Source organism: Ruditapes philippinarum, unplaced genomic scaffold, assembly GCF_026571515.1.
Source record: "Ruditapes philippinarum isolate M1 unplaced genomic scaffold, ASM2657151v2 ctg2741_1_1_1_1, whole genome shotgun sequence".
NCBI classification, from domain to species: domain Eukaryota; kingdom Metazoa; phylum Mollusca; class Bivalvia; order Venerida; family Veneridae; genus Ruditapes; species Ruditapes philippinarum.
This window is the reverse complement of record NW_026853048.1, coordinates 50032-75585: the sequence shown is the minus strand read 5'-3', so window position 1 is coordinate 75585 and position 25554 is coordinate 50032. Positions and strand designations below refer to the sequence as shown.

The 25554-nt window shown below is 32.6% G+C and overlaps 1 protein-coding gene across 5 annotated transcripts in view; it reads left to right on the top strand.

The window, feature by feature from the left end:
* LOC132732374 (cholesterol transporter ABCA5-like) overlaps positions 1-25554 on the top strand; it is a 41037-nt gene that overhangs the window by 13148 nt on the left and 2335 nt on the right. For 4 of the 5 annotated variants that reach the window (XM_060718800.1, XM_060718787.1, XM_060718793.1 and 1 more), the window contains 20 exons: positions 46-136; positions 874-1013; positions 1585-1695; positions 2406-2555; positions 5001-5021; positions 6284-6441; positions 6789-6906; positions 7249-7388; positions 9373-9651; positions 10008-10139; positions 10263-10415; positions 12609-12746; positions 13201-13290; positions 14448-14651; positions 16684-16908; positions 18501-18673; positions 19968-20043; positions 20694-20788; positions 22865-22984; positions 24871-25115. In XM_060718800.1, coding sequence (XP_060574783.1) covers positions 46-136; positions 874-1013; positions 1585-1695; positions 2406-2555; positions 5001-5021; positions 6284-6441; positions 6789-6906; positions 7249-7388; positions 9373-9651; positions 10008-10139; positions 10263-10415; positions 12609-12746; positions 13201-13290; positions 14448-14651; positions 16684-16908; positions 18501-18673; positions 19968-20043; positions 20694-20788; positions 22865-22984; positions 24871-25115 — 2859 coding nt within the window. The remainder of the gene's footprint in view (positions 1-45; positions 137-873; positions 1014-1584; positions 1696-2405; positions 2556-5000; positions 5022-6283; positions 6442-6788; positions 6907-7248; positions 7389-9372; positions 9652-10007; positions 10140-10262; positions 10416-12608; positions 12747-13200; positions 13291-14447; positions 14652-16683; positions 16909-18500; positions 18674-19967; positions 20044-20693; positions 20789-22864; positions 22985-24870; positions 25116-25554) is intronic. The other variant, XM_060718806.1, reaches the window with a different exon arrangement.

Here is a 25554-nt window from a genome sequence, read left to right as displayed (position 1 = left end):
GGATTAAGTGTACATGAGAATTATAATTGTTTTATTGTTTTACAGATAGGAAAGCAATTATCAATAAAGGTTCATTAAGATGTTGTGGATCCTCTTTATTTCTGAAAAACAGATTTGGTATTGGTTATCACCTGAAGTAAGTATATATGTGGGAAATGCTTTATATGGATGTGAGTAAACTTTTAATTGCCATATAACAATCACCTAGCAGTTTGAGTTGGATTAATTTACAATCATTTATACTTAGTCATATCACCTGTTGTTATAACTAATATAATACACACTGTATGTGGGGTATCAATAATAAAACATTTAACTGAATTGAGAAAAAAATAAATCTGGAAAGGTGATATAACTGAATAGAAGGATACCATATTTTGATAAATATTGATGATTTTGTTAATGTTGCCAGTTGAAGGAACTTCTAGTAAGTTTCTGTCTGCAAGTATCTTGAAAAGAAAGTAATAGTAAAACAAGGAAAAAATCAATTCATGTCAAAATCTGTTGTAAATATGTCCACACTTAGATACATTTTATGAAGAAAAGTTGTGTATTAACATTAAATATAGCAATGAAGTACATTTTTAGCTTGATTATTCAAAGAATAGTGGGGCTATTCTACTCAGCACTACTCATCATTATGGTAGTGGATCAGGAAAGGGGATACTGATAGTAGATGATTTTTATCATCTATAGTATGGTACTGGATCAGGGCGATTTCGATGGTATACATGTATGTTTTCTATCATGTATAGTATGGTAGTGGATCATGGAGGGGATACTGATGGTATACATGTATGTTTTCTATCATGTACAGTATGGTAGTGGTTCAGGGAGGGGATACTGATTGTATACATTTTCTATCATCTACAGTATGGTAGTAGATCATGGAGGGGATACTGATGGTATAAAGAAACTTGTGAAAGATCACATTCCAGAGTGTGAAACTAACAGAGTACATGGTCAGGAACTAGATATCACACTTCCATTGTCTCAAGTGTCCAAATTTGCAGGTACATGCAGGCAAACTGACATACACTTAAACATCAATGAAATAACATAGCATTTGGTTCACAATTTGAGATCATATTTTTAATTTCTTAAAATCGATTACAATGTAAGTGGCCAAAGTGATATGTCAATAAACTTGTTCACATTTTAAAGATGCATTTGTTATATGAAAAAAATAGTGAACCAACTGTTAACTATTGAAATAATTAAGAAATACCAATTTTACAGAACCACAAAAATCAAGTTTTTATCATCGGTACTATAAGTTCTATGGGAATATACTATATTGAAATACCCCCTTAGCATGGAAAATGCATGTACCGGTATATCAAAGCAAGTATTTAACGAAATAACCATTTATTTTTATTCATTACTAAAAAATCATCTGACATAAAGCAGGACATCGGAATCAAATACATTTTATTAAAGCTATTAGATCAAATTGATATATTTTAAGATATTGATTTTACTTGTTTAGGAAATACATTTATTAAGATTATATTTCAATCCTTTATAGGTAAGATGTCATCTTGAATGGTAAACTGTAAATATTGTATTGTTATATTTCCACAGATCTTTTCAATACACTAGAGGCTAGAATTGGGAACACTGATGACAGTAACCTTGGTATAAGTAGCTATGGTATTTCTATGACAACCTTAGAAGAAGTCTTCCTGGAACTTGGTATGTGTTGTTTGTTGTTGTTGCTGTTGTTGTTGTTGTTGTTGTTGTAAAGTGACTTCTCTATTGAGGATTTTAACCATATATCTGTGGTTTACCATCTAGTAGTCTAGTTATAAATAAAGAATTACTGAATTGTAATACAGTTGAGTTCACACTATAGGTTACACAAAGTTCACTTCATGTGCACTTCTAGTGCACTTCATTTTGCACCTCTTTGAAGTGCACTTCTAGTGCACTAGACCCTTCATGCACTGGGCAGTGTTTCAGTTTGTTTGAATAGCAGTTACCTTTAATTTCAACAAACATCTTTAGTTGATGTACCAGCAAATAATCACTATCTCTTCACAGTACATATTTAACTTTATGGATGGAGTTTAATTAGTTAAGCCTTGGAAATATTAGACAGAATCATTAACCTTGCAGAAGAGTAGACTTTATGCTATGTAAATTGAGGTTAGTAGCAAAGCCTATGTATAAGTCATGAATCAGGTAATGGAAAAGCCTACATGTGTGTGTGTGAGTCAAGAATCTAAGGTGACGCAAGAATAATAGTAATATTTCATAAAGTTCAATTATTGCCAACCATTGCATCAGATATTGTCAAACTAAGATTAACCAGCACTTTTTGATATTATTGAATATTATTGCCTTATTAAAACATTAGAAAAAGAAAATTGTTATAGAATATTATTGCCTTTTTAAAACACCAGAAAAGGAAAATGATGAGACAGATGTTCAAAGACAAGTATTTGAGACTAACACTGTACTTATAAATGAGACAGAAGAAGAGGTTAATGATCTTATCAATATGTCACCACTAGGTAGACAGGCAAAAGATGGCGGGAAACCTTTCCAACAAGGTAATAGAATCATTGTGAGGCTACACACTGGGAGATCATTTAGTTAGGGTTTAATGCTAATTATGGGCTTCATTCCTTTCTCCTCTACCATTTTTCTTATAAGTACAAATTTCCTGACAAGAAAGTTTTAAGATAATAAGGAGATGTACATAAAGCTTAAACAAGAAGTATACCAAAATAAGCTTTTGATAATTTATTGGAATATTGTTTGCACTAAAAGTATATTGCACTTTAACCCAGTTATAATGTTAGGGTTCAAAGTCTCAAAACCGCATTATTAGTGGGTTCTGATATGTATTTGCTCATCACAAATTTATGGCATTACCCCACTCTCCGCCAATACATATAACACTATGATGTTATTCTTTTCAGCCAAACAATTTAATAATATAAACATGTATTATTTTATGAAATATTACTATTTATGTTATAATAATATATTATTACTAATTATATGGAGGAAGAACTCAGGTGCCCTGTCCTGCATTTTTTCAGGTATGGGCAGGTACCTGAGTAGCACTGCTGGCCTTCTTTAAGCTAGCTACATGTATATCGCTTGCTTACATGACAAAAATCCAAAGTCCGTGATGAGAATCGAACCCACAGCAGTTAGGAGAAAGTGATTTTAAGTTGGTAACCTTACCACTTGACCACTTGTTTATTTCATTTGTCATTTACCTCACGGTTTGTACAGACCTTGCATAATTGATCTGAATATAAAGTACACATGTAATATAAAGACTATTTTTAATTAGAAAAATAATTTTGTTTTGTTTACTATTTGTATTCTGCAGCAAGTGGCAAGTATCTTATTGTTGTATTTGTACATCTTAAAGATAGAATAAATTTCATCTTACATTGTCTATAGATAAAAAAAATATGGAAGATATATTCAATATTTTTTCCAAATATAAAGAGGTCAAACCACCATTTCAATAGATTTTTACATGGAGAAACATGTGAGTCTTAATATTCATTTGTTCTAATGCATGGTCAATAACTGTATATGATATTTAAAGTAGGTATAATGATTACACTGTAAGCTTGCTGGCGGCAACAGCATCTACCCGTGCAGCCAGTGCTGACCAAGATCAACCAACACATCTGTGCAATATGATCATAGTCTAGACTGTTTGCTTTTCAGAATCTCTGCTTCCTGATCATAGTCTGGACTGTTTGCTGTTCAGATTCTCTGCTTTCTGATCATAGTCTAGACTGTTTGGTATTCAGAATCTCTGCTTCCTGATCATAGTCTAGACTGTTTGGTATTCAGAATCTCTGCTTCCTGATCAAAGTCTAGACTGTTTGGTATTCAGAATCTCTGCTTCCTGATCATGGTCTGGACTGTTTGCTGTTCAGATTCTCTGCTTTCTGATCATAGTCTAGACTGTTTGGTATTCAGAATCTGTGCTTCCTGATCATAGTCTGCACTGTTTGCTATTCAGAATCTCTGCTTCCTGATCATGGTCTGCACTGTTTGCTATTCTGAATATCTGCTTCCTGATCATGGTCTGGACTCTTTGCTATTCTGAATATCTGCTTCCTGATCATCGTCTGTTTGCAATTCAGAATCTCTGCTTCCTGATCATGGTCTGCACTGTTTGTTCAGAATCTCTGCTTCCTGATCATGGTCTGGACTGTTTGCTATTCAGAATCTCTGCTTCCTGATCATGGTCTGGACTCTTTGCTATTCTGAATATCTGCTTCCTGATCATGGTCTGGACTATTTGCTATTCTGAATATCTGCTTCCTGATCATCGTCTGTTTGCAATTCAGAATATGTGCTTCCTAATCATGGTCTGCACTGTTTGGTATTCAGAATCTCTGCTTCCTGATCATAGTCTAGACTGTTTGGTATTCAGAATCTCTGCTTCCTGATCAAAGTCTAGACTGTTTGGTATTCAGAATCTCTGCTTCCTGATCATGGTCTGGACTGTTTGCTATTCAGAAATGTGCTGTTTTATATTGTCTGCACTGTTTGCTGTGAAGTGTTTGTTATTCAGAATCTGTGCTTCCTGATCATGGTCTGGACTGTTTGCTGTAAAGTCACTACATTTTTTTAGATTTTTCCCTAAAAATGTTGAATGGTTTTCTTCAGATTGAATGATGGACAAGTGCATGTAAGGTCTCATATTTAGTTTGGTCAGGGTGAAACAAGATTAAAGTTGATACATATGTCAAAATAAACAAACTTCTCTGTGAAATGTATAGTAACACACACATGGTATTATTATGTAATCCATTCCTATAATATATATTTTTAGCAAAGCAAAATAACTTTGATAGGATATTCACAAACAACTTTACAATAATTTTATAATAATTTTATACATATGGTGCTTATGTTGAACTTATATTGAGACTTACATATTTAGAATGTTGTGTACAGAAGGAAATATTTTGTATTTTGTTTTAAAATCTTTTAACAACTTGATATACTGACAGTGCCAATCATTGGGATTGAGGGTAAGATATCTAGTAATTAAATAAGGTGTATAAGTTACATAGAACATTGGATTTCTCATCTATCATAGTATAGTATATGATTATCATATACATGTAGTGTCATTTTTATAACTGCACACACTATATGGAATGCCATAGATAATGTTTCTATGTTACACTCCTTACATACACACATGTAAACATGATTATGTCTTTTATATTTCGAGTTAAGGATTTTCTAGTTTATTCACATACTCAATTGATATTTATTAAGTACAATGATATTTCATTCTTACGTAATTCATCTCTGAGCATCAGTATGTTCATTTTGTCCTAGATGTATTGTTAATTTAAATCCTTAACCTGCTGAAACTAAAAATGATCAGCCTTTGACACCAGTATAGAGCAAGGCCAACCTGCACATCTGTGAAGTATGACTAGGCTCTATACTGTTGGCTCACTTACTTCCCTAAATTGATATTAAACAGTTATAAAATTGGAAGCTGGAAAAGTCTTTTTAAGAAATTCAGAATGTTAAAGGTTAAATTTTCCAATGCTTATAGTAATAATGATTTGCCATTGCAACCAGTATGAAGCCTTCATATGGTGCATGTCCAAACTTTATAACATTATATTGCTTAATTGTAAATATTGGTATTGAAACTCCTTAAAGAAACAACCAAATATTAATTCAAACTGACAGCAGTGCAAAAACATAATACAAATGTATCACCACTGAATGGGTGAATTGGCTTTGAGTGGAAAACTTCACCAAGCAATGGTTTGCATAATGTCAAAATGTTGCACTGCATTATGATTCAAGCATGTCAGAGTGAATATTTACTTAGAAAAGAAAATAGATAAAGTATGATTTTCTTTGTGAGCTTCTCCCAGAATGATGCCTGTATATTAAAAGATAATCATAGTTCTTGTTGTTTGAAATATTTCTTTCAACTTGCTAGCATGGTGTTTAGAATGCTATAGGATTTGCTTTACAGAATTAAACAATACTTAAAAAACTTCTATAACTAATTTTGATAGAACTTTTTATTACCATTAATTTATTTTAGATAATTTTTATTTTATGCTATAATTGTTTATTTTAGATAATTTTTAATTTTATGCATTACTAAAATTAACTACGTAGCAAGTCATTTAAAACTTCAGTTCTTTATTTGTAACAAAGCTTATTTGTTTTGCTTCTGGTATGGTACAATTTCTTCACTAATATTTCAGTTTTCAAATTTTGATTGTTTGTATCACTTGGTTATTGTTTATTGTAGGATCAGCTTTATCAAGGCAGAAATTTGGGGCATTATTAAAGATAAAGTTCCTGCGGAATAAACGGAATGGACAGCTATTGTTTTTCCAACTGATTTTACCTATTGTACTAGTGGTTATTGGATTGATTGTTAACAAAAATTCTAATAAACCTTTGGAGGTAAGAAATATACATATATACATTAGACTAGTATTGTAATGATCCTGGTAACATAATGAATATTTAGACTTCATACCATCTACTCATTTGCCATCAATAGCAAAAAAACAAAAACATTTCAACAGACAGTTTCTATTAACCTTTTGTATGATTATGAATCATATTAAATCCAATTAAAATGGGACATACATAAACCATACCATTACTCTGACAAAATGTTGACAACTCAGTCAGTGTGAATGTTTTAACTTAAATCTAGTCTAAACCTATTAATTAATTAAGAGTACTGTAACATAACTGTGACATGTTTTAGGAAACATATTTGACAATTTTTGTTGAATATTTAGGGAAGGGATCCCAAGTCACTAGAGATTGGAGCATATTACTACAGTAAAATGAAGAACAGTCCTTCAGCACATGGAAGATTTGGACCTATACCTTCACTGCTAGTACATGATGATGTTGGTGAGATAGTGATTATTTCTTTGTTGGTTTGTTGAGAAAATATGTAACTATGTGAAATATTTAGTCATTTTCAGATTTCTTTTGTTACTACTGGTGCAGTTTTGAAACCTTCTAAAATTTATTTAGTAATATGTACATATCTGTTAGATTTATAGTAATACTTTCTTTGCATATATCAACATTGAAAAGATTTTGTGTCAATTTTTTAACGTTTTTCTCTGAAGTAATTGCCATAATTCTAAGTCAAAGGTCAAAAAAGGTAACACATTTCAGTATGTCAAAGGTCAAATAATGTTAAGCTATAGGCATTTTGTTATTAAACAATATTTGATCTTTTTTCAGATTCCTTATCATCACGGTTGTTCCTAGGGAATTTGTCTACCGCATTTAATGTAGAGACGTTAAACAGTTATGGATCACTTATGGGTATAGCCCCACACTATCTAGGCATTAATCTAACTCAGTTCAAAATTAATGCACAGGTAAAATTTTTAAGACATTTGTAATTTTATTGGGTTTTCAATAAAAAGTGTTTTTAAGTTAAAACTCATGGCTTAATTGTGATTTTTGAATAGGATGAGTTATCTTTCCATCTTTGTTTTAACATTGACACTATGGTCATATCTCTAAGAAACTAATGTTAGATTCATTTTGGAGTTACTACATTTTATCATCTTGCACTGCTGCAAATTAATTATTATCATCATCATGGCCTAAGCTAGTCTCTTTCAATATAGCTTAGAATTGAAAAATAAATATAAAAAAAAATCAAACAACACTTTGAACAAGCCAGTCACTAGATGCTGACAAAATTCAGACAAAATATTGTCAAAGGTTTTTCTTTAAAGTTTATAGGTGCACTGTCTTTAACCTTTTGTAATGGTCATTAGAGCTGAAATGATAATGTTATATAGATATTGTTAAACAAGTTCTTGTGAACCAACAGATGAATTGTCACCGCAGTGGGTTGGAATCCCAACAGGGACTTTGGACTCTGGAAACCATCCAGCAAGGTTACAGAATGTTGGGGGTCCTATTCAGGTGCTGGTTTGTGCCTGAAATAATGCAGGGAAGGAAACCTGAGGTCTTTCTTTGCCAGTAAAACTGGGAAGTCCTGATTTGACCTATATCTGTATGTGGACACGTAAAACGAAACCAAACAAAAAAGATACATTGTTAATAAGTTGTTAAAAAACATCCTTCAATTGTCCTATCATTGCCTTTTTGTTTGAATGTTTGACATTTCTTACCACTTTTATGAAATATATTCACTGTGCTAGTTTTGATGATATTATTGATTCCTTTTTTTCTAAAATCACAAGTTTATCATATTTTACATTAATTTTTTAGCTCGACTATTCGATAAGAATAAGTAGAGCTATTGCAGTCACCCGAGCGTCGGCGTAACCACTTATGTTAAAGTTTTTGTAATAGTTCAAATATTTTCAAAGTCCATTGACATATGGCTTTGAAACTTTGCACACTTGTTCACCATCATGACCCCTACCTGTAGACAGGAGGAGGTAACTCTATCAAGCATTTTGACAGAATTATGCCCCTTTTACAACTTAGAATTTACGTTAAAGTTTTTGTAATAGTTCAAATATTTTCAAAGTCCATTGACATATGGCTTTGAAACTTTGCACACTTGTTCACCATTATGACCCCAACCTGTAGACAGGAGGAGGTAACTCTATCAAGCATTTTGACAGAATTATGCCCCTTTTTCGACTTAGAATTTACGTTAAAGTTTTTGTAATAGTTCAAATATTTTCAAAGTCCATGGACATATGGCTTTGAAACTTTGCACACTTGTTCACCATCATGACCCCTACCTGTAGACAGGAGGAGGTAACTCTATCAAGCATTTTGACAGAATTATGCCCCTTTTTCAACTTAGAATTTACGTTAAAGTTTTTGTAATAGTTCAAATATTTTCAAAGTCCATTGACATATGGCTTTGAAACTTTGCACACTTGTTAACCATCTTGACCCCAACCTGTAGACAGGAGGAGGTAACTCTATCAAGCATTTTGACAGAATTATGCCCCTTTTTCGACTTAGAATTTACGTTAAAGTTTTTGTAATAGTTCAAATATTTTCAAAGTCCATTGACATATGGCTTTGAAACTTTGCACACTTGTTCACCATCATGACCCCAACCTGTAGACAGGAGGAGGTAACTCTATTAAGCATTTTGACAGAATTATGCCCCTCTTTCGACTAAGAATTTACGTTAAAGTTTTTGTAATAGTTCAAATATTTTCAAAGTCCATTGATATATGGCTTTGAAACTTTGCACACTTGTTCACCATCATGACTTCAACCTGTAAACAGGAGGAGGTAACTGTATCAGGCATTTTTTTTACTATCAAGCACGAAGAATAGTCGAGCGTTGCTGTCCTACCGACAGCTCTTGTTTTAGATATGATGACATGTTAGTTAAGTAATGTGTTTTTGTTTCAGGGTATTGCCACTGGATTAACAGCTTTATACAATGACAGTGCCTCCCATGCAATTCCAGCCATAGTCAACCTGATGACCAATAGTATCTTTAAAATTGAAGAGTACCTGGCTGGAAAACCGGACAATACTAGTTTCATTCGTACAAGCAGTCTGCCATGGCCTGCAAGTTTTGAGAAAGTAGTATTCAGTAATGCAGCATTTTCATCTGTGATACTATTAGCAATGGCATTTGTAGTTATTCCTTCTGGGTTCGGTATAGACATTGTGAAAGATAGACAGGTAAAGTTTTACTCTTTACAATGTAGATGTTTGTTATTTAATGAAAAACTAGTTGCCAGTGATGGCCTAAATGTGAAATCTACCTGTTAGAAAAGAGTTGATAACTGATGACATAATTTATGTTATATTACTATGATCATATTATATCATATTTGACTTTTTTAATCCTTAACTTGCTGAATTTTGTGTTGTATTCACACAATTTGAATGTTGAACAGTCTATTAAATTTTAAGGCATTTCAATACTGAGCTACCAACTGTTTAGAGCATGGCAAGACAGCCTAGATGATGTATCCCTTTCATGTTTTTGATAAACATATCTCAGCCCTGTTACATGTATATTTATTTATTTATAGACTAAAGTAAGAAGTCAGTTGAGAATAGCTGGTGTATCATACAAGATTTACTGGGGATCTTATGTTGCCATGGATATCATCAAATACATCATTCCTGCTTTATTGATCATCATTATAACTTTGATTATGCAGGTAAGTACTTTTGTTTTATAATATTTTAAATATTTATGGTAGTTCTTTTGTTCCTTTAATTATGGTATCCTGTATTTTACTCAGATGTAAGAATTATAATGAAGATTTACTATCATATATCAGGTAGACAGTTTACAACAGAAAGGAGCAATGTTTGTGTTTATACTGATGGTAGTTACATGTATACCTGCCAGCCTGCTACTGTCCTATGTTGTCTCGTTTGGATTTGATAAATGGGAAACTGCACAAGCTGTACAGCCTCTTATCTTCTTCTTTGTAAGTATTTATATTATTGAAGTTATAAAGATTTTTGGCAAGTTATATGGCCCTATTATAAACAGTTAATAGGGGCGTCCGTGGCGGAGTGGTTAAGGTCGTTGACTTCAAACCACTTTCCCCTCACCGCTGTGGGTTCGAATCCCGCCAGGGACTTGGATTCTTTCATGTGAGGAAGCTATCCAGCTAGCTTACGGAACGTCGGTGGTTCTACTCAGTTGTCTGTTCGTGCCTGAAATAATACAGGGAGGGGCACCTGAGGTCTTCCTCCACCAGTAAAGCTGGAACGTTGTGATATGACCTATACTGTGTCGATGTGACGTAAAACCCAATCAAAAAATAAAAATAAACGGTTAATTGCCTATATAACCAGATCCATTAGACAAGAGTTATATTGCAAATAACCATTTATATGCAGCAACATAACATGTCAAGAATCTTGATATCAAAGTTATAATACAGCAGACTTCTTTTTCTAAAAGTAGGTAAGTAAGTAAGTAAGTAAGTAACGATTTTATTTAATGAGGCAACACAGTTGGGCAAGCCCAGTCTTCCCTGTGAGCCTCAACAATGTACAAAACAATTTATAAAATAAAATACATCAATAAGAGATTAAATAACTACATAAGTTGATTTCATTATTATACATTCAACATTGAAATATGTGAGATCAACCTCAAACAACAAAAGACATGTGTTGATAATATACCGGTATACAAATGTTATCAAAAGTGAAAATTAACATATATATAAAACAAGCATATTTAAACAAATAAAAAAAAAATAAAAAAATAAATAAAAAAATATAAAAAAAAACAACAAAAAAACCCAACAAATATTTACGTTGCATTTAAGCAGAGGTTTCCACCAGAGAACCACCATGTTAAGTATGTTTTTTTGAATTGTGCAAGACTGTTTGATTGCCTGATATGTAATGGTAATTTGTTCCAGATTTTAGGCCCAGAGTATCTAGAGTAACTTAATGAATCTATGTAAAAAAACTATATTCTTTATTTGAACATTATGATTATCCATTGAAATGCGATGTTATAAATGTGCAGTATTATAATACTTTATTATTGTAATAAAGCTAGATCTGTATCTTAAAGTACTTGTACTAGACAGGTTTTATGTCATGTTTAATTTGATATAAATATTTCAGGCAGGTTTCATGCCATATTTACCTCCAACTTTGATTGATTTATGATATTATTTCAGGCAGGTTTCATGCCATAATTACCTCCAACTTTGATTGATTTATGATATTATTTCAGGCAGGTTTCATGCCATATTTACTTGTAGCTTTGATTGATTTATAATTTTATTTCAGGCAGGTTTTATGCCATATTTACCTGTAGCTTTGATTGATTTATAATTTTATTTCAGGCAGGTTTTATGCCATATTTACCTGTAGCTTTGATTGATTTATAATTTTATTTCAGGCAGGTTTCATGCCATCTTTACCTGTAGCTTTGATTGATTTATAATTTTATTTCAGGCTGGTTTCATGCCATCTTTACCTGTAGCTTTGATTGATTTATAATTTTATTTCAGGCAGGTTGTATGCCATATTTACCTGTAGCTTTGGTTGATTTATAATATTATTTCAGGCAGAATTTATGCCATATTTACTTGTAGCTTTGATTGATTTATATTATTATTTCAGGCAGGATTTATGCCATATTTACTTGTAGCTTTGATTGATTTATAATATTATTTCAGGCAGAATTTATGCCATATTTACTTGTAGCTTTGATTGATTTATAATTTTATTTCAGGCAGGATTTATGCCATATTTACCTGTAGCTTTCACTGATTTACAATTTTATTTCATGCAGGATTTATGATGATTTATAATTTTATTTCAGGCAGGATTTATGCCATATTTACCTGTAGCTTTGATTGATTTATGATTTTATTTCAGGCAGGTTTCATGCCATATTTACTTGTAGCTTTGATTGATTTATAATATTATTTCAGGCAGAATTTATGCCATATTTACTTGTAGCTTTGATTGATTTATAATATTATTTCAGACAGAATTTATGCCATATTTACTTGTAGCTTTGATTGATTTATATTATTATTTCAGGCAGGATTTATGCCATATTTACTTGTAGCTTTGATTGATTTATAATATTATTTCAGGCAGAATTTATGCCATATTTACTTGTATTTATAATTTTATTTCAGGCAGGATTTATGCCATATTTACCTGTAGCTTTGATTGACTCTATGACAAGTGAATCTACAGCCAGTCTTTTACATATCATATTCTGCTGTATTCTACCACCTTATACAATGTTTGGAGGTCTGTTTTATATTGATAAAGTAAGTATCTTATTAGAATATGACAAATATAACTATGATTAAAAACTTAAGCCTAGTAGGACCATCTCTCGAACAATAATTTCAGTTAATTGTAATTCTTGTTAGGTTGTTAATTTTATTTAATCAGGTTGTTAATTTTATTTAATCTATGTAAAGTTCTTGGCCGTAGCTGCTTGTATTGTGTCTGTTTTTAAATACTTAAAATTTGTTTACATGACCTTTGTTAACGGCTGTCATGAACTCACTAGGGTGCTTGATTAGTAAAAAATATTGACCACTGGCTACCAATTATCGAACCAAGTCATTAATAGTGTACGAATAACATGAAGAGATAGGAGATAACTTAATATATTAACACTAGAATCATGAATTAAGTTTTTCCTCATGATTTTCTTTTCTCTAATTTTATTTTTATGTAGACAATCAAGTGATGAACATTGTCTGTATTTTCCAGGTATACAGAAGTGCTGCAATGCATTTGGACACAGAGAATATTCACTTCAAAGATTATCTCACAATCAATATAATAGCTGCAATTCTTATTGTAAGTATCAAAATACTGGCATTTGTTCAAATCTGTTCTGTAGGGTGTGGGGTGGTTCCTCCATTTGTGAGTATGTATAAAGTTTCTGACTCCCTCACTGCTCTGTGTTTGTTTTATGATAGGGACTTCGAAATTTTTCATGTGATGAAGGGATTTTAAGCTACCTGTAGGGTAATAACACATATGGAGGCACTAATGTGTAAGTCTTCCTTATCTGAAGTGCTGTCGCATGCCCTTTATTGTGTAGCAGTAATTTGAAACAACAACATCTGTCCAGATTTTATGTACTAGTATTTGACATAAAATTTTTGAAGCAATTACACATACAATTATTGGGTATATCTTGTTAGCTTAATGGCCTTGAGGTTATGAAACTTTTATCTGAGTTCTGTCTGGAATTTTAGGAGTTTAATTGGTCAATATACATTCTTTGTTTGTAACTGACCAATCAAATACCTGAGATCTGAGTTTGTGCTTGTTAAATTCTTTTATAACCTCGGACCCTGGACTGACCTGTTGAAATAGAGTTGAATGGTCTATTGGAGTCTATAGAAGTCAACTCCAAATAATGTTATTACTGTATTTCTTATTCAAATATTACAATGTTTTGACTTGGAAGTCTTCAAGTGGTAAATCGAAAATAATGTCAGCATCATACATTAAAATTCTGATAGTTTGAATGATCTGACTTCAAACCTTTTAAACTTCTTCTTACAAATGAATGGATAGATCATTTTAGATTAACTTAATATGCAGTTACTTCTATATAAGATAAATTTCTCAGAAACAATTGACATTCAGCATTTAATCTAAAATTCAGTTGTTTCTCAAATCATATAGAATTATTTGCTGGTCACTTGCTGAGAAATTAGTTATTACTGGTTAGTTATCCAGGGAAGCGGGTTAGGTAGAGCAGCCACCGGGATATGACCAAAAATTTGCAAAAATCAGCAAGAAATACAGCCAGTTTTGTATTTATGTTTTTGAATGAATTAACTACATGTATCAACAGAGATAATAAAAAACTGTTTTATTATGAAAAGCTTGACATGAAATGAAAGATCTATTTTGTTTCTTTTGCATTCTTTTAAACTATGGAGAAGCATGGATAAAGTTTTCAAATTTTGATTTTTCTTAATCATCTTCTTTCTTTTCAGCCACTGCTTCATGTGGTGCTGAATTCTGTGTTATTGAAAATACTAGACACCAGGGAGAGTGGAGGGAGTGTTAGTGAAGCACTTGGTTGCCAGGCAACAATGACATCAGGTGTATCACGTGATGGTGTTAATGACGTGGTAGATGAAGATGATGATGTGAGAACAGAGAGACAGCGGGTACAGGAACTACTTAAACAACCTAAGGTACATCTTGTCTTAATTCATTTTTTGAAAATCAGTTAAGCTCTTTCAACAGTGTAAGCAAAAACACACACAAAAAAGTAGTTTTTATTTTATCTATGACAAAGTGACTGCTAAATTATTATTCGTAAATGAACAAATTTTCGTGGACAGATCAATCCATGAATTTAAGATCCAACGAAATTTCATTTTGTCTGCTGTAAGATTATTTTGCATCATATTATTTACATTTTACCTTATGGAAAAATAAACACTTCATGAGTTTAAAGAACCCTCCAAAATGTTCTTTGTGACAAAACCACGAAATTTCATGCCCATGAAATTAAGTGAATTCACAGTACAAGTTTTCAAATGTCAAAGAATATAAAAATCTTTGGTTGAGATTTCACTGACAAAATTGATCACCATAAGAACAGTAATGATATGTGTTTGATGAAAAAATATACAGTGAAACCAAATAACTACCCATCTTAATTGACATCATTTTATAAATATAATATAAATATTTGAATAAAGTTTAACTGGTGTGACCTTGAATGAAATGGAATTTTTATGCCCCCGGGGCATATTGTTATTGAACCGTCCGTATGTCTGTCTGTCCGTCCGTCTGTCCGAGCAAACATTTTTGGTTTAGGGGCTATATAACAGTAAAGAGAACAAAAGAGAACAATAGGTTCATTCCGTGATCAAAGGGTTTACGGGCTAGTATCCGTTAAGAAAACAAAGAAAATAGCAAAGAAAATAGCCCCTAAAGCCAAAATGTTGGAACGTCCGTCTGTCCGTACGAGGTTAACCTAGAAAGGCAAGTTGGATTTTTCTTAAGTTCTACCTGTACCAATGGCTTCATAGTTTACACACTTACTAATCCATACAAAGTATATGATCTGGGCAAGTTACATAACTATGGCTTCCATTTGCACCAAGTAATGGCCCTTTTCAGCACTTAGAAAATGAATAATGGTTAACCTAGACCGGCAAGTTGGAAATATCTTATGTTCTATCTGAACTAATAGCTTAATAATTTTCACACTTACTTATCAATACAATGTACATGATATTGCCAAGTTATATAAATGTGCCATCCATTTTCCCAGTAATTTCCCTTTCTATCACTTTGAAAATAGGGCATTGTATGGTTAAACTATTCCGCCAAGTTGGATTTATCAAAAAAATTCACCTAATTACTTAATTTATTTAATGATATCTTTCATATTTGGTAGGTGGATACCTTAAAGGGTCCTCTAATTTTTTTGTGGCGTTAGGCGTCTCTAGGTCAAGGTCAAGGTCACTTGTGTAAAAAAATAAATCTAAACATTTCTGCTCATACAACCTTTATTTTTAAGTTAATGTCTTTCATGTTTATAATAGTCATACCAAGGGAGGTCCTCTTCCTTTTCCTTTAGTAAGAGGTCATTTGGGTCAAGGTCACTAATGTCAAAAAATTTTTTTTTTACACTTTTACAGGTGTATTAACCTTATTCTATTGACAGATGTCTTGTATATTTTGTAGGAACATAAAATTGAAGTATTCTGATTTGGATGGAGGTAGGGGTCAGTTAGGTCAAGGTCACCAGTGCTAAAAATAGATTTTTACACTTTTGCTCATACAGCTTTTATTTATTGACAGATTTGTATTAAAATTGGTAGGAAGATAACTTACATGGTATTCTTCCTTTGGATGGAGTTAGGGGTCAGTTGGTTCAAGGTCAACAGTGCTAAAAATAGATTTTTACACTTTTGCCCATACAGCCTTTATATATTGACAGATTTATTTCATATTTGGTAGGAAAATAAGTTGCATGATATTCTTCTTTTGGATGGAGTTAGGGGTCAGTTTGGTCAAGGTCACCAGTGCTAAAAATAGATTTTTTACACTTTTGCCCATACAGCCTTTATTTTAAATATTGTTACTGACAAGAATCTGAGCCGGGGGCATTTGTGTTTAACAAACACTTTCTTGTTAAAAAAGCAAAAACAAAATTACCAAGAAAAGATCAATTATTTTGTATGTTATTTTGCCAAGATTTCTTTCTAGGTGCCTGCTGCAGTTGTTTGTAGTCTTAGGAAAGAATATAGCAGCAAATCTGGATCCACTGGATGCTGTCAGACTGGATCTGATAGGGAAACATTTGTTGCTGTGGATAATTTATCATTTGCTGTTGATATGGGGGAAGTGTTTGGACTCCTTGGACCTAATGGGGCAGGCAAAAGTACCACACTGAATGTGATGACAGCTGATTTAGCACCCACCAGAGGGCAGGTTAGATTTAGGAATTAAGAAACACTGACTTTGATATATAGGGGAAGTGAAATTCAAAGAATAGTAAAGGCGTATTTTAATCTTTGTTCATATTTGTGTAATGTTTGAAGACTATTACCCCTGGTTGTTGGTGTTACTAGTATATATTCATCGATTAGTCATTAGACTTTCACCCATCTGAAGGCAACTCACATTATGGTACAATATTGGACTTATACCCAATCATACGCCAAATGTACACATTTTCAATTTGGTGTGATGTGAAACATTACAGGGTAAATTTCTTGCTCAAGGAGATTAGCAGTGACCTTTATATGTCTTAAAACTGGGACCTCTTGACATTGGTCATAGATCTTACATTTAGACCAATGCAATCCAATAAGAAAATTGGTAGGTCTAAATGTGGTTACCTCATTTTTACAAAGAAAAGAAGAGATCATATAAGTGGTATGTACTTATCAAGAAGTTATTACACCTTTTAAAATAGGAGTCTTTGTTTAATTTTTTATGTCTCCAACTTAAACTACAAAACGTTAAAATATTCAAGTGTTTTAACATCCTGGAAGCAGGTGAAGATGATCTCTTGCTTATGATCTAGATTGCCAATAGAGGCTTTCAAATACATGGCAAATTAATTTAACTAGTATACATGATTTTAGCTTTCTATAGACTTTAGAGTTTTGTTTTATTATCCCCTCCGAAAAAGCGGCGGGGATATAGAAATAGTCTCCGTACGTCCGTGCGTCCTTCCGTCCGACATTTTTGTCCGGAGCATATCTCAAAAAGTATTTGAGGTATCAACTTGAAACTTCATAGGTGGATAGACCTCATTGAGGAGAAGAGCAGTGCACAAGAATGATAACTCTACCCTGCATAATTTTTAAGTTTTTGCCCTTTGAAATTTTTCAAAATTAATTTTTGTCCAGAGCATAACTCAAAAAGTCTTTGAGATGAAGAATGATAACTCTACCTTTCATAATCTTTGAGTTATTGCCCTTTGATATTTTTCATACTTAATTTTTCACCTGAGTGGAGCATAACTCAAAAAATGTTTGAGATGTCAACATGAAATATCATAGGTGGATAGATCTTATTGAGGAGGAATGCTGTGCACAAGAAAAATAACTCTTCCCTATATAATTTTTGAGTAATTGCCCTTTGTTCTGTTTCATACTATTTTGTCCGGAGCTTATCTCAAAAAGTATTTGAGGTATCAACTTGAAACTTCATAGGTTAGGTGGATAGATTTTACTGAGGAGGGGTGCAGCACACAAGAATGATAACCTACCCTGCATTATTTTTCAGTTATTGCCCTTTGTTATTTTTAGCCGTCAGTATTCACATAGGTTTCAAATCTGTAATCACTTCAGCCATGAGTTTTCATTACCAAAAGACCTCTTTAAATTGAATTATTCTGCTCTACTACATATACATTCTTCCAATGAGCAAACACATTTGGCGGGGGATGGCCAAGTTGACATGGCTCTTGTTTTATTATGGAAATATACAATATTAAATTTTTTTATCTTTTCTCTATTTTGACATGTTTGCTTTTGAATTTGGAGTATTGTAATCTGGTATTCTTTATACAGGTTTTGGTTGGTGGACAAGATGTGAGATCAAAAGCTCAGCACACATTTAGTGCCCTAGGATTCTGTCCCCAGCTAGATCCTTTATGGGAGAGTGTAACATTAAAAGAACATCTACAGTGTTATTCAAAGATAAGGGGCATTAAACCTAATGAAATCAGCACCATAATTAATTTGTAAGTATTTATGTAGATCTGTTAAATCATACTAACAAATGCAATAGTGTTGAAAGTGGTTTTATCAGAATGCCCCTGTTTGACAAGTAGAAGGGCAGCGTCATGTTTTGTCTGTAATAATTATTCAACATGCATGGACACTGTTTAGTATTACTTGAGACAAATGTTCATCACCATGAATATGTGTAATTTTGAATTGACGGATTTTATGTAAAATATTCATAATCATAAGACTGAGTCTTGCCAGAATAACTCGGGTCAATATATGCACGGTCAAGATTACTAGAGCTAATGAAATGTTCAGGTTTGTCTGAAGCACATGCTGTACATGCATGGAGGGATCTTAATATTGCTTAATATAAATGTTCACCACCATCAGAGACGGACATATTGTCACAAGGCTTGAAGCAGGTCTCAAGGTTGATGGTCAAGGTCACACTTAAAGGTCAGAGGAAAAATTCTTGGTGTTTGCAAAACTGCTCCATGCATTGAGGGATTATTATATAACATTAAACAGGATAAAGTTTTCACAAAATCCCAAACCTTTATGGAAACTATTTATTAATACAGTGTAACTTCCGAATTCCGGAACTTCTGAAATCCGGAAACTTCTAAAAACCGAACAATTTTTTCGGTCCCGATTTTTCCCTTCTATTTTCTATTAATATAATTCTTCTGAATTCAGGAACTTCTAAATTCTGAATTCCGGACGATATTTTCGAAAAATTAGAGTCAAATCAATGCAATTTTACCTCCAAAAACCGGAAATATCCAAAGGTGTGAAATACATTGTAAACCCTGCAGGAAGATTTAATCTCCCTATCGATTGTTTACTAATTAGCGGTGATCGTGTAATTTGACACGCGTTAAAATCACAAACTGAAATGGTATGTTTGAAGTGATGCGGTTAGTCAAAGTAATTTACGGCGGTCAGTTAATTTGAAGTGTTTATTAGCGGATTAAATGACAATTAATGGGACAATGTATGCATCAAACGTCTTTAGGGATTTTATTGCATTTGATGTAATAATTAATTAACTAGCATCGGACGATATGTAAGTTTATGCAATTAACAACATTTTTACAAACTGATATGATATTACAGTAATGGCCACATCGTCCTTGACATTTAGTGGCTTAGTCTTGTCCACATTATCATAAACCTCTGAATTCCGGAAACTTCTGAAATCCGAACTTTTTGACAAGTCCCATTGGTGTTCGGTTTTCTGAAGTTACACTGTAATATTTTTTATTAAGAAACACAGTTGTAATTACTTTCCTTCCTTATTTATAGTTACATGGAGCACCTTCAGCTAAAAGAACATGCTGACAAACATTCCAAAAAACTATCAGGAGGCACTAAGAGAAAGGTATTTACATGTATATAGATATTATTTTTTTAATTCTGATGATTATGATAAAATGCCTCCCTTAAAGAGTCTGGTCAACCTGGATATTTATGTCATCTGACCAGGCAATATACTGTATGTTACTGAAAACTCATTAATTTGCATATTCTAACTAATATGAACTGTTCTGACTTTTTATACTAACAGTGTTTTTAGGACAGATTGAATCTACCAGTGTCACCTTCATCTTGTCATTTTTTTCACAAGTTTATAGTGCTTCATTGATTGAAAGATATTTTGGATGTGTCATATGTAGGTTACTTTGCATTGACAACTGTCCTTCAGTGGGAAATGAAGTTAATTTGGTCAAGGTCACTAAGGCTATAAATACATTTCTCAACTTTTCATCATAAAGTATTGACGTTTATTCATTGGGTAATATTTTAAGTTAACTTTGCATGAAACTAAATTTTTGGATGGGGTATGATAAGGTCACTTACACTAAAAATTTTTATTTATTATACTTTTCCTCTTGGAGCCATTTTGTAAAATATTCACATTTCATCTTTTTAGGCTTTTAGACTTCCGGTAGGAACTTTTTTTTAAAAAACTTTATATAAAGAGAAGCCTAATAAGTGATGTTATATAACTTTAGCATTTGTTTTATTTAGCTGAGTTACTGTATGAGTATGTTGGGACAACCAAAGTTTGTTCTACTGGATGAACCATCTACAGGCATGGATCCACAGTCTAAACGATTCTTATGGTATACAAATATTTCATAAAATATTGATTTTTAACTTGAGTAAGTTTACAATAGCCATTATGGTCAATGGTAAAATGCAGTAAGTTTACAGTAGTTATAATGGTCAATGGTAAAATGCAGTAAGTTTACAATTGTTATAATGGTCAGTGGTAAAATGCAGTAAGTTTACAATTGTTATAATGGTCAGTGGTAAAATGAAGTAAGTTTACAATAGTTATAAAGGTCAGTGGTAAAATGCAGTAAGTTTACAATAGCCATAATGGTCAATAGTAAAATGCAGTAAGTTTACTATAGCCATAATGATGCTTTTTGTTCTATTCTCTAAATGTACATGACTTGTTTATGCCACTAGTATATCACCTGTTTTTATGCTCCCGCCATGTAATGGCCGGGGCATATAGTGTTACCCTGTTCCGTCTTTCCGTCATTCCGTCCTTTCGTCCTTCCGTCATTCAGTCATTCTGTCATTCCATCATCATCAGTTTCCGTTCATTATCTAAGTAACGGTTGTACATATTCAACTCAAATTTGACATATGGATATGTAATGAGAAAATACAGGTCAAGTTCGAATTTGGTCATGGTTCTATGATTTTTGGCAGAGTTATGCCCCTTTTACTTTGAAAATAATATGAAAATGTCAGTTTCCGTTCATTATCTCCCCAACGGTACAACACATTCAACTCAAATTTGACATATGGATTTGTTATGAGAAAATACAGGTCAAGTTCGAATTTGGTCATGGTTCGACGATTTTTGGCAGAGTTATGCCCCTTTTACTTTGTAAATAATATGAAATTTTCAGTTTCCGTTCATTATCTCCCCAACGGTACAACACATTCAACTCAAATTTGACATATGGATATGTCATGAGAAAATACAGGTCAAGTTTGAATTTGGTCATGGTTCGACGATTTTTGGCAGAGTTATGTCCCTTTTACTTTGAAAATAATATGAAATTTTTAGTTTCTGTTCATTATCTCCCCAACGGTACAACACATTCAACTCAAATTTGACATATGGATATGTCATGAGAAAATACAGGTCAAGTTCGAATTTGGCCATGGTTTGATGATTTTTTGGCAGAGTTATGTCCCTTTCACTTTGAAAATAATATAGATACATCTTAGGAATAAACAGTTTAAGTTTGAATTTGGTCGTGGTTCAATGATTTTTGACAAACTTATCTTTCTTGAATATTGGAAAAATTTGAACTTTCAGTTTCAGCACTCATACTTTTGTGGAAATGTATGTAGCCATTATTTTGGCTACAAATATGAAATATGCTATTTTCAAAAGGTAAAGACTGAATAATTTCAGTGCCTTGAACATTTTATGAAAATGGTTTGTATTAACACTGAAAAGTTTTAAGGGCTTTGAACTTAAAATGAAAACAATAATTTGTGCAAACAAATTTGGAACTAAATATTATAACATCTGAAATTTTGGCTGCATGCGGGGGCATCCGTGGCATGATGACACATTTCTAGTTTTTTTGGTTATTGGTTCATGTAAGCAATTTGATATGAAAATCAATGTAATAAAAAAGTTAAAGTGAAGTGAGTAATTTAAAGGGGTGATGTTGTGTTGTAAAGGTATATAACATTATGGATGGCTATGATAGATTAGAGAATAAGCCATCTTTATTCATACTGAAGTATAACAATACTTTTTTCTCTGTTTTCAAAACACTTAAGAGGGCATTCCTGGCCAATGAGTCAAGGTCATTATTATTTTATCAGTTGGGCCCCAACACTTTGTGTTTGGATTGTGGTAACAGATTTTAAGAGTTCATGCAAGCTATACAGTGACTATCTAGCTTTCAAATGTTATTTCTAAATTTTAACAAAAGCAAATTAGTGTATATACATGTATTTACAATAATGATAAGGTTATGGAAAATACCATACAACTGAAAGGAACATTCAAGAGAACTACACCATCATTTTCTCTTTTTCTTGCTTTTAAATTTGAACTTGGATATAAAACCATAATTATTTTAGATACCAGAATTTATTTTGTTATGAATTAAAGAGTATATGTATTTATTTATATCACTTATTTGTGTGTGTTATAGGGATACAATATCCAGCAGTTTTACTGCATATCAGAGGGGAGCTGTACTAACTACACACTACATGGAGGAGGCTGATGCTTTATGTTCTAGAATAGCCATTATGGTCAATGGAAAAATGCAGTAAGTTTATAATACATGCAGTTATAATGGTCAATGGTAAAATGCAGTAAGTTTACAATAGCCATTATGGTCAATGGAAAAATGCAGTAAGTTTATAATACATGCAGTTATAATGGTCAATGGTAAAATGCAGTAAGTTTACAATAGCCATAATGGTTAATGGTAAAATGCAGTAAGTTTACAAAAGCCATAATGGTCAATGGAAAAATGCAGTAAGTTTATAATACATGCAGTTATAATGGTCAATGGTAAAATGCAGTAAGTTTACAATAGCCATAATGGTTAATGGTAAAATGCAGTAAGTTTACAAAAGCCATAATGGTCAATGGTAAAGTGCAGTAAGTTTACAATAGTTATAATGGTCAATGGTAAAATGCAGTAAGTTTACAATAGCCATAATGGTCAATGGTAAAATGCAGTAAGTTTACAATAGCCATAATGGTCAATGGTAAAATGCAGTAAGTTTACAATAGTTATAATGGTCAATGGTAAAATGCAGTAAGTTTACAAAAGCCATAATGGTCAATGGTAAAATGCAGTAAGTTTACAATAGCCATAATGGTCAATGGCAAAATTCTGTAAGTTTACAAAAGCCATAATGGTCAATGGTAAAGTGCAGTAAGTTTACAATAGTTATAATGGTCAATGGTAAAATGCAGTAAGTTTACAATAGCCATAATGGTCAATGGTAAAATGCAGTAAGTTTACAATAGCCATAATGGTCAATGGTAAAATGCAGTAAGTTTACAATAGCCATAATGGTCAATGGTAAAATGCAGTAAGTTTACAATAGCCATAATGGTCAATGGTAAAATGCAGTAAGTTTACAATAGCCATAATGGTTAATGGTAAAATGCAGTAAGTTTACAAAAGCCATAATCGTCAATGGTAAAGTGCAGTAAGTTTACAATAGCCATAATGGTCAATGGTAAAATGCAGTAAGTTTACAATAGCAATAATGGTCAATGGTAAAATGCAGTAAATTTACAATAACCATAATGGTTAATGATAAATTGCAGTAAGTTTACTAAAAGCCATAATGGTCAATGGTAAAGTGCAGTAAGTTTACAATAGCCATAATGGTCAATGGCAAAATTATGTAAGTTTACAGTAGCCATAATGGTCAACGGTAAAATGCAGTAAGTTTACAATAGTTATAATGGTCAAAGGTAAAATGCATTAAGTTAACAATAGTTATAATGGTCAAAGGTAAAATGCATTAAGTTTACAATTGTTATAATGGTCAAAGGTAAAATGCAGTAAGATTACAATAGTCATAATGGTCAGTGGTAAAATGCCGTAAGATTACAATAGTCATAATGGTCAGTGGTTTGTTTGTTTGGGTTTTACGTCACATCGACACAGTATAGGTCATATCGCGACGTTCCAGCTTTACTGGTGGAGGAAGACCTCAGGTGCCCTTCGGTGCATTATTTCAGGCACGAATGGGCACCTGAGTAGAACCACCGACGTTCCGTAAGCTAGCTGGATAGCTTCCTCACATGAAAAATCCAAAGTCCCTGTCGGGATTCGAACCCACAGCGGTGAGGGGCAAGTGATTTGAAGTCAACGACCTTAACATGTTCAATGGTAAAATGCAGTAAGTTTACAATAGCCATAATGGTCAGTGGTAAAATGCAGTAAGTTTACAATAGCCATAATGGTCTATGGTAAAATGCAGTAAGTTTACAATAGTTATAATGTATTCAACTTCACCCTTCTGGAATGGAAATAGGTTAGCCTTTGTGGCTAGTATAGAGCCAGGCCAGCCTGCACATCCTTGGAGTCTAACCAGGTTCTTCCTGGCTCTATACTGTTTAAATTTTCATCTTGATGTCCCTGGAATGAATGATAGAAATGGATGTATTTTTTGCTTTCTCATTTAGGTGTATTGGCTCAAGTCAACATTTAAAGAACAAATACGGTAGTGGTTATTTACTGGAGATAAAGCTGTTACTGAATGAAGACACACATGGGTGTATAGAAAATGACAAGAAGATTCTACATCAGTTCATACTTCAACATTTCCCTGATGCTACATGTACAGAAGAGTTTAGTGAACGAATGCAGTACAAAATACCGAGACAAAATGTCTCTTCTCTAGCATTAGTATTTTCTGTTCTGGAACAAGGTAAATATATACATGACATCCAACATGTATTCTAAGATACATAAAAATTATAAGAGAAATAATGAAAAAGATAAATTTAGTTAACTTTATATACTTATAGAGCCCCTGTTTGTGTTCTTTTTGAAGTTTCTTGTGAAATTTATGATAGATCTGTATTATTTAAATATTAGTTACTGAAATTATTTAATTGACTCTTCACAAATGTCATTTAGACATTATTGTAGATCTTTAGTTTTATTGATTCAGAATTATTACCCCTCATTATGTTATATATAGAGTTGTCTAGTGGTAATTTATGAAATAATCATGACCTAGTGTAACTTTATAGTTCACTAGAGGAGCATGTGATAATCTGTCCTCAGTCTGTCACCCATTGTCTGTCATACACACTTGCTTCAAATGAAATCTCTGATACCACAGTGCTTAATTTAATATATAA